The 10445-nt window shown below is 40.3% G+C and overlaps 1 protein-coding gene across 2 annotated transcripts in view; it reads right to left on the bottom strand.

The window, feature by feature from the left end:
• Positions 1-9855: 9855 nt before the first annotated feature.
• Positions 9856-10445, bottom strand: part of NUP107 (nucleoporin 107) — a 51629-nt gene continuing 51039 nt past the window's right edge. For both annotated transcript variants that reach the window (XM_069081063.1, XM_069081057.1), the window contains exon 28: positions 9856-10130. In XM_069081063.1, the coding sequence (XP_068937164.1) occupies positions 10023-10130 (108 nt within the window). In that variant the 3' untranslated portion in view covers positions 9856-10022. The remainder of the gene's footprint in view (positions 10131-10445) is intronic.

The raw sequence follows: 10445 nt of genomic DNA, 5'->3' as shown, positions 1-10445 counted from the left end.
CCAGCTCCTTAAGCAGAGTCTGGGGTGATGGAGCTCGGGGCTGGGCCCTCCAGGGGCAGGTGGTCCGGGCTCCGGGAGGCACAACGTGGCCCACGAGGACGAAGCCAGGTGAGAGCCCCAAATGGGACCTTGGAGACTCTCATTCTGCAGATAAGGCCATTGAAGACCAACGATGGGTAGGGATTTCTAGGAGGCTTTATGTAACTGTCAGAATTTGACTCATTTCCTCTGCCTCAGAATACAGCACATTACACTACCTCGCCCTGCTTCTCAATGGGTGTGCCTTCTTGCCAAGGATAGGAAAAATTGGAATAAAGGAGCTAGAAGGAATGGAAGAGCCCATCTAGTCATTTTCCAGATAAGGAAACTGAGGCCAAGAGGAAGAATGTCTTGTTACCCCCCCCCCCCCAGCTAGTAATCTCAGTCTGCCTCACCCACGATCTCTGATTCTTTGATCTCTGCACAGGGGCAGTCCCTGGGCTCTTTAAATCATTCTGCCTCATACATACATAAAACATGAAAATTCATTCTCAGTCTTGAATATAAGACGTTTCATCACGTTGCCCTGCAAATACCTAACCTGAATTCTCTGTATTTTATATGCCTGTCCAGAATGTTGTACAGTGGATTCAGTTTGTCGAATGGGATGGAATTCCTGCCTTTTCCATTCAATTGGGGAGGAATGTTAGACTACATAACATCTTCTCCCATTAATGTACCGTGTGAACCATCTGCTTCTAGCCCATAAGGCATTCTGACTCTTAAAATGCCAGGCTTATTTTCTTTATTTAAATTAATTTATTTATTTTTAGTTTTCAACGTTGGCCTCTATAAGATTCTGAGTTTTAAGTTTTCTCCTCCTCCTTCCCCTCCTCCCTCCCCAAAAAGAGCATGCAGTCTGATAGAGGCTCTACATATCCATATTAAACATATTTTCACATTAGTCTAAAGAAAAATCAGAACGGACAGGAGGAACCATGCAAAAGAAGAATAAAACAACAAAACAGAGCAAATGGTAAGCTCCCATCTGCATTCGGACTCTAAAGCTCTTTCTCGGGATCCGGACAGCAGTTTCCATCGTGGTCTTTTGGACTTGTCTTTGATCTTCGCATTGCTGAGAAGAGCGAAGTCTATCAGAGTTGGTCATCCTAGTTTGCTTATGGTATTCGCAAATGCCGGGCTTATTATTGCCTCTGAAACTGCTCCTGGGTCTAGAATTTCCATCCCTACTGCATCTACCTATCCAAATCTTCTCTTCCTCCAAGGCCCAGCACAAGTAGTTATCTTCTCCAGGAGGCCTTCTCCAAATGCCTCAGTCAGGAGTGTGCTGATAAATGTTCCATCTCTCTGGAAAGAAAAGAACATATGTGCAACACATTTCAAAGTTTAATCTGCATCAGCATTTTCTCTGTCACCTTTTCTTTTTTTTTTTTTTTTAAAGCAATTGGGGTTAAGTAACTTGCTCAAGGTTTCACGGCCAGGTGTTTCTGGGTGGGTGCTAAGTGTCTGAGCCCGGATTCGATCCCCAGGTCATCCTGACACTGGGGCCGGTGCTCTTACTCGCTGGGCTACCTGGCCAACCCTCTCTGTCACTTTCTTAAGTCAAGGCAATAAATAAAATAATCCACTGAGCCCTGAGCTGTAGCATTTTGGCAGTTTCTGAGGTGTAAATACACTGAAAATTTTTCAACTGGTATCGGCTCACATTTGATCTTCTGACCTCCTATAGCCTTTCCTGCCTATGTTCCTCACTTGGGACTCAGTCACATACTGTTTTGTATTGATATTTAGCAGTTTCATATCTATATTTCCTGTCAACCCCATGTAGAGAATTTTTCATACGTTATTAGAGCTAGAAGCAACTTCCAGGATCATGTATCTAGCCCAATCTCATTTTATTTTTTTCTTTTAAATAGTATTTTATTTTTTCTGATTACATGTCAAGACAATTTTTAACATTCATTTTTATATAAAATTTTGAGTTCCCAATTTTCTCCTTTCCTCCCATCCCCCTTCCCGAAGATGATATGCAATTTGATATATATGTGCAATCAAGTAAATCATATACAATCAAGTAAAACCTATTTCCATATTAGTCATGTTGTAAAAGAAGAAACAGAACAAAAGAGAAAAAAAACATGAAAAAAAAGAAAAGTGTAAGGAAAGTGAAAAATAATATGCTTTGATCTGCATTCAGATCTTTCTCTGGATGTGGATAGCATTTTTGATCATGAGTCTTTTGGAATTGTCTTGGATCACTGTATTGCTGAGAAGAGTTAAATCAATCATAGTTGATCATCACACAATGTTGCTGTCACAGTGTACAATGTTCTCCTGGTTCTGCTCATTTCACTTTGCATCAGTGCTGTAATCTTTTCCAGATTTTTCTGAGATCTACCTGCTCCTCATTTCTTATAGCACAATACTATTTCATTACATGAATATCCCACAACTTGTTCAGCCATTCCCTGACTGATGGCCATGGCCTCAGTTTCCAATTCTTTGCCACCACAAAATTAGCTGCTATAAATATTTTTGTACATAGAGGTCCTTTTTTTTATGATCTCTTTGGGATATAGACCAATAGTCAATCCTACAATTTTAAAGATTAGAAAATTCTAAGTACCTGAAGGTGAAGGGCTTGCATATCATACAACAAAAAAGGAAATCCCTGCTAATAACCAGTAACTGGTCATCCAACGCGTACACTTAGACCTCTGAGGAAGAGGACCCACCACCACAAGGCAGCCCATGCTACTTTTGAATAGCTCTGGTTGTCTGGAAGTCTGCCTGACTTCAAGCCTGAATCTGTCCTTTTTAAACGTCCATCCACTGTTCCTAGCTTTGTCCTCTGAGACCAAACAGAACAAATCTAATTTCTCCTCCAAATCCCAACTCTTCGAATATTTGAAGACATCTATCATATCCTCCCTAAAGTTTCTTTTTTCCTAAGGGCTAAAAGCAGATCCTTTAGAATAAGCATCTTTTTTTTTTTTTTAAGAAGTCTTGGGGTGGCTAGGTGGCACAGTGAATAGAGCACCGGCCCTGGAGTCAGGAGGACCCGAGTTCAAATCCAACCTCAGACACTTAACACTTTACTAGCCGTGTGACCTTGGGCAAATCACTTAACCCCAGTTGCCCTGCCTTCCCCCCTCCAAAAAAAGAAAAAAAAAGAAATCATAAAGTGTTTTTATTGACAGACATATGTTGTTCTGATTTGACCTTAGTTTCCAAATGTACTCCATCCCTACCCAGACAGTTGTTGGGCTGTCCTTCATCCTTGAAGAGGAGCAATAGCATCATGAGAGTGACGTCCTCACTCTTGAGTGCCCTGGATTGAGTTGTGCAAAGTCATCAGCCTCACTCTCTCCTCCAGAAGCACTGGCGTCCAGTGGCAAGACACTGGAGATGGCCACACCCAGAGAGTAAATGCTATAACAAGGAGTAAAAGAAAAATTCGGCAAAACTAACCAATAAATCAACAACATCTGATAGTGTCACCCATCACTCCCTGCCTCTGCAAAGAAGGGAGGTAGCATGTCTTTTATATTGAATCTCTCAGCATACCACACAGTACTACAGATAAAGACTTTGAATCTTCTAATTCCTACTTTGATGCTTCATCACGGCATGGAGATTACCAAGTTCTGAAAGATGTGTCTAGTTGCACCAAACAGGAAGTAAGATGACGGACTCTATGGTCTGTCATTCAAAAACTGGCCTAGATAAATTTAGAGAAGATCATTGCCAAAGCAACCCTCAAAGGCAGTCTTAAAAAGTGGTAGATGGATTAGGATCTGAACTGGTGCAATATTGACATCAGTGAAATCACAGACTCTTGAAATAATGAAGTATTGTTGAATGAATGTATGAGAAAACAGTACAAGATATAAAACTAAATACAAGTAACAGATTTAAAACAGGTTGGTGTTGCACTCCAAAAGCTTCTAAAATATGTCTTAGAAGAGAGTTGTATAGGACCTAGAAATTACCCCTCCAATGTATTTGTAACTCGAGTGGAATTTAGGATTCATTTTCTCATTGAAACAAACATAAAATTTGCTTGTCCACAAAAGCCTGTTTAGCTCTTAATATAACTGAAATTTAAACACTAGTCCTGAACTTCAAGCCCTCCTAAACCCTGAATTTCTTTTGAGTCTTAAATCCCACTGAGCTCTGGAGAGAGGCAAGAAAACTTTCAGCCGGACAGAGGCTATCAAGGGATGGGAAACAGAGGCAGTAGGAGTTACAGGTTATAGATTTGGAGCTGGGAGGGATCTTAAAATTCATTTAGTCCACCCCATTTTCCTGATGAAGAAACTAAGGTTCAGAGACATGAACTAGCTTGCCCTAAGTCACACAATTATGGCAAGAAGGCTCCAGGGCCTGGGAAAGGGGAGGCAAGTAGAGACTCTGGATTTAGCAATTCCAGTGATGTTCTAGAGGGAGCTGGTCAAGGCTGGCAGTGGCAACAACAGGTCAGAAGAGCCTGAAGGAAAGGCTCTGGCAATGGGGAAGCATCTGTGAATACGAGCCCTTCCGTATCCATAGTCCCCAACCAATAACATCGTTGTCTCATTATTTCAGGCATGTCCAAGTCCTCATGACCCCATTTGGGATTTTCTTGGCCAAGATACTGGAGTAGTTTGTCATTTCTTTTTTCAGCTCATTTTCAGATGATGAAACTGAGACAAACAGGGTGAAGGGACTTGGCCAGGGACACACAGCTAGTAAAATGTCTGAGGCTGGACTTGAACTCAGGTCTTCTTGATTCCAGGCCAGTTTGTTGTGTCCACTACATCACCTACCTGTACTTTTTCTCCCAAAGTGTCAGTCATCATATTTTAGGGTTTGCCTTTATAAAGGCAAGTGGCAAAATGTACGGTGTGGACGGTAAATATTATAAGTAGTCACGAGAAAGAAAGGTTCCCTTGGGCCAGAGTAGTGAAAGCTTCTTTGAGAAGATAGAATTCAAGATTAGGCCTTCAAGAATGAATGAGACTGGACAGACATTCCAGCCAGAAAAAAGAACACGCATACTCTATCAGATTCTGAGTTCCAGGAAAGTAAGAGCCCAATTATCTCTGACTCTCCTCCAGGGACTAGCAATAAAAATAATAAGTGATATCTATGGAATGCCACAACATTTGCAAAGCATTTTACAGACCTTATCTAACTTGATTCTCACAGTAGCCCTGTGAGAGAGACAGAGAGACTATGAATTCTTCAATCACTCTGCCTAACACTTATCTCAGTCCCCTTCCTGATTCATCATAGCACTTGGCACATTTCGGCCTTCAGATATGTTTTATTCTAATAACTCATGCTGATCTGGTGTTTTTTATTGTTCTTTAATTGTTTCCTATGTGTTTTTTGTATCTCCAACAGGAGAACAGAGAAGGAACTTCAAATTTCGACACTGATGGTTTTCTGCCCCCTTAGAAGTCAACACGCCAGGCAAAGCTCTGGCAATCCTGCCCTCATTATGCCCTAGGACTCTGACTTCTGTTCTAGTACTCTTTCCATTATACCAATTTCTAATATGGCGCAGCTGGTGAAGCAATGGATAGTGTCCAAGGTCTGATGTCAGGAACACCCGAGTTCAAATCCGGCCTCAGACACTTACTAGCTGTGTGACCCTGGGCAAGTCACCTCTGTTTCCTCATCTGTAAAATGAGGTGGAGAAGGAAAACAGCAAACCATTCCAGTAACCCTTGCAAGAAAACTCCAAAGGGGGTCACAAAGAGTTGGACACGACTGAACAACACTATGAATCTGTTTCTCAACTGTCATCTGCTGTAGGACAGGAATGATGTCATTTTTGGACACCTCAGTGTGGTGGCTTGCAAATAACAGAAGATTGCTAAATATGCGCTGATAATTTTGCAAACTAATCCCTATGCTCCAGGGAGTAAAGTCATCTCATTCTTCCTTACTCTTCAATTCAACAAACATTTGTCTACTAAAAGCTCTCACATGAACTGAAGTATTCCATTACTCTATCTTTAGTTTCTTTCTTTCTTCAAGCCCCAGATTCACATCTCCAAATTTTTCCTCTACACTGCCCTCATCTGCCTTGTCCCTAGGATGTAAGGATGATTGCCATGTACTACTTCACCTCAAGGAATCCTTGGCTTTGCTATCTACCCTGCCCCTTCACAATAAAGACACGGGATCTTTCCATCCACCTTGAAGCTGAAATCTCTTATATGTGTGGTCTCCCCAGACAGAATGTGAGGTCTTTGAGAGGAGCGACTTTATCACCTTTTAATCTGTATTCCAAGCTGCTGTCGGAGCAATATCTAAGTCCCTACCCCACACAAGTCTAGTTTTTCCTTCAAAGGAAATTAATTTGAACCTTTAGTCCCCTATGCCAATTAAATCTTAAAGCTGATTTCAATTCTTCTGAAGGAAAAATCAGGTTTGCCTAATTGGGGTAGTGATTTACCCAGGGGCTTACGTAAATTCATCAACCCATAGGAGGCAGGAGCAGATTATCTATTCTTGCTGAATACCCTTTCCCTGCTATGGCTAAGCAAACTTCCTTTTATTAACTGTTAGAAAATTTCTGAATCTCTTTTCATTCTGGTCCTAAACCCACTGCAGCAGTTTGGTCTGAGTCAGGTCTGGCTTAAAGCATCAGCACTAGTGTTTGGCACACAGGATAGGGAAGGGGCTAGATCTGTGGTTTCATTAGGATAAGATAAAGCCAGTCTCTTACCACTTACCACTTACTAGCCATGTGACCTTGGGCAAGTCGCTTAACCCCAACTGCCCCCCCCAAAAGAAAAAAACCTTCACTAGACCCCACTATCTCTCTCCTCCCTTTCTTAGCCTAGAACTCCTAGAAAGGTCAATACTTATGGCTTCCATTTCTGATCCTCTCTTCAATCTTTCGCAATCTGGCTTCTGGCCTCATTACTCAACCAAAAATGCTTTTTCTAGGGTTACCAGCGGCTCTCTTAATCGCCAAGTCTGCCTTTTTTCCAGTCCCCGTCTACTGCTCTGTTTTATCTGACACAGCCGACTACCTTTTCTTGAGATGTGTGTGTATAGATATTGTTCTCCTCGGGTCTCCTTTGCTGGCCCACTGTCTGCATTTCACCCACTTCCTGTGGGTGTTCCCCAAGGCTGTGCTGGGCTCTCTGTGTAACTGAGATGGTGGATTTATCATCTCCCTACAGAATATAGTGATGACTTTGTTTAGTTGGATTTCTTGGCCAATTTTCTGAAAACTGGTTTCACCCTGCACTGATTCTAATCAACCATTACCTTTCCTCACAAGATTTACAAGTAAGTTTATATACACTGGTTTAGTGTTCCCTTTGGCTCTTATCTCTCTGTTTGGGAAGCTGAATGTTCCCCAACTAAAGGTGCTTTTTAGCTCCATTTGGTATCCTTTTTATGGTACTTGATTTACATTGACTGAACTTGTGTATTTTGCTATAAGCTATTTTTAAAAATCAGTTACTTGTCTTAATAGTTCATGATTAAGTGATTATTTCAAGAGTAAGTCCTATCTTTTTCTCATAATCTTGTAGCTCTTTGCTAATTCTGATCTTTAGAGGGACAGCTAGGTGGCAGAGTGAACAGGGCCTGGAGTCAGGAAGACTCATCTCCCCAAGTTCAAATCTAAAATAATCTGGAAAAGGGAATGGCAAATCACTCCACTGTCTTTGCTAAGAAAAACCCAAGTGAGGCCAATGAAGAGTTAACCATGTCTGAAATGAATGAACAACAAATTCTGATCTTTGCTTTAACAAACCAATGGCTTCACTAGAGCCAATTCACAGATTGTCACTCATCAACAATCAACCTTTTCCTGTATGTTAAAATAGAATTTCAGTGGGGGTGGGAAGGGGAAGAGATGTTACACAGTGCTCACCATATGTGAGCTTCTCAATTAATTTCTCAAATAAGTATGACATGAAACTGAGATTTCCATGAAGTCTGTTTTTAGCCTTATTCCTTTTTTCTGACCCTTGCTTTACAAAATATTTCTCCTCACCTATTCCCACCTTTGCACTGAAGTCACTAAGTATCAAAAGTGTATGTTGGTTTTGTGAAGGGGATTATGATTTTCATATTAGTCAATATGATGTGTAATGAATATACTAATAATTTAAAATTCTGAAAAATTGCTTTTTCTAGCTTGTGAGTTAGAATTAACAATAGTTTGAAATGATCAAACCCTTGACAATGCTCTCACTACATCCCCGTGCCTGTGTACCTTAAGTGAAGTCAATCAAAGACTGGAGATCCTTTCCCGTCACAGAACTCTGGTCCTGTAACCCACCAAATAATGACTCCCAAAGACTTGAGCAATATTGCTCCCACAGGACCCCAGAACTATTGAATTTTCTTCCACTTGTGGAACCGTCATGGGAAACCACTCAAGCCCTGGTAAATGATTGTCATCCACCTTTCCCACTGTGATTTGCATATATGATCTGTCTTCACTTCAGCAGGGTGGAATTCTGATAAGGAGAATTCCTGATTTGCAAATCTGCTCCTCATAATGAAGCTAATTATTTAAATGGCTACCTAATTACTGCACTTTGTCTCTGGCCTACTATTTCATCATTCTCAAGTCAGAAACTGGTTCAGTAAAATCCTGTTAACAGCTTCTTTGGAGAGTTTTGCCAAATTCTTCATAGGATTTCTCCAATTCTTTAACCAATGTTGATGCATAAACTACAATTATTTTCACAGTGACCTAATTTGAAAATGCCTGCAATAATATGAAGTAACCAAACATCCTTTGAAGTATTTTTTTTGCCGTTGAGCACAAGATAAAGATCAACCCTTGTCAACACCATTGTTCGGCTCTCCAAGGAACACCATGCCATCCTTCTGTTTAGCCATCGCTTCCTTTCTTTTGGTTTTATTTACAGTGCAAATGGTATAATTTTTTTTCCTCCAGCAGGATACTGTCTTAACCATGGCCTTCTTGGTATTTATTGTTTCCTTCTCTTATGGTTCCACATCGCCACCAAGGAAGTAGAAGGGGGTAGACAGGAGCAAATACCGTTTTGCATTTTTTGTTTCATGGGCTGCCATGGCCAAATGTTTGTTTTACCAAATAACCTAGCAGTGATGAGCCTTTGAGTACTTGACTAGGCTGGTCCTTGGAAGTGGCCTCAGTCTGTTGGCAGGGCAATACTTGAACCCCTTCTACCATGGTAGAGCATGGCAGGGCTTCCTCTCCCTGGAATAGCTTTCCAGCTTTAGGTCTGATCCTAAAACGTATTTAGGATAAGAAAATTAAAGTATTGCTTGAGAAGTTATCCCACATCCACTTTATCTCACAAAAATTGTCCTAAGAATTTACAACAACGGGGAAAACATGTCAGTGTTTAGTGATGTGCTTTTCCAGTCCCTTTGAACTAACTTCAAAATGCTAACATTTTTATAGCTATCAACAGGAGAGGGGGGAGAACCAATTAACATGAAGTTCATGTCTTTACTATACAACAAAGAACAGGTCCTTCAAATTTACTTTCACTGTTTGCTGTTCAGCTGCTTCTGTCTCTTTGTGATCCCATTTTGGGTTTTTCTAGGTGAAGATACTGGAGTGATTTGTAATTTCCTTCTCTAGCTCATTTTACAGATAAGGAACTGAGGCAAATAGGGTTAAGTGACTTGCCCAGGGTCACACAGCTAGTAAGTGTCTGAGGTCAAATTCGAACTCAGGAAGAGGAGTCTTCCTGACTCCAGGCCTGGCACTCTATCCTGTGCCCCTAGCTGCCCTGATTTTCACTGGAGGAACCTGAAGAAAAAATTTTAAACCTAAGATACAACTTTATTAATAAACATGATTCAAGAAATACTTTTCAATAACAACTTGCAAAGGACTACTGCCATAATTTTTATTAAAAGTACAAAAAAAATGCAAATGTTAAATTTTACATCTTTTCCTAAAAATAACAAGAGCGACAACAACAAAAAACACATGTGCGTATATAGTGAAGTCTGCATTACAGCGCCATTAGGAAATGAATGGGATTATACCAAATAGAAAATTAAGACTGACTTTCATATCCCAATGGATCAAGTCCCTGATCTAAAAGCATTAATGATGATTCTCTCAGCTTCTGTAACAACTTCCTTAGTTCTTCCTTAGAAAATACCTGATGAGAAAGAGATATAAATTAGAAAATTGGCCTTAAAAAATAATCCCACCACAAATCACATTCAAAGTTAACTAATGAATCTGACTGGCATATATTTTCATGGATTTAAACTTTAAAGTGAAAAAAAAATTTGCTATTTTGAAGCTTTTATTTTACAGAATTCAAGATAGTTCTTTCTATAAACATCTAAACAGAGCACTGCTTTAACATCTGAGATTCTAAATTTGGAGAAAGCATCCCCAGTTCCATAGCTGAAACAATACTTTGTTAAAATCCACCAAGTTCATTACGAAAAAGAATTTTTTTTTAAAG

Source organism: Petaurus breviceps, unplaced genomic scaffold, assembly GCF_028583685.1.
Source record: "Petaurus breviceps papuanus isolate PSGF00001 unplaced genomic scaffold, PetGlider_PUasm1.0 154, whole genome shotgun sequence".
NCBI classification, from domain to species: Eukaryota; Metazoa; Chordata; class Mammalia; order Diprotodontia; family Petauridae; genus Petaurus; species Petaurus breviceps.
Note: the sequence above shows the minus strand (reverse complement) of the source record. Positions and strands in the feature narration are given on the sequence as shown.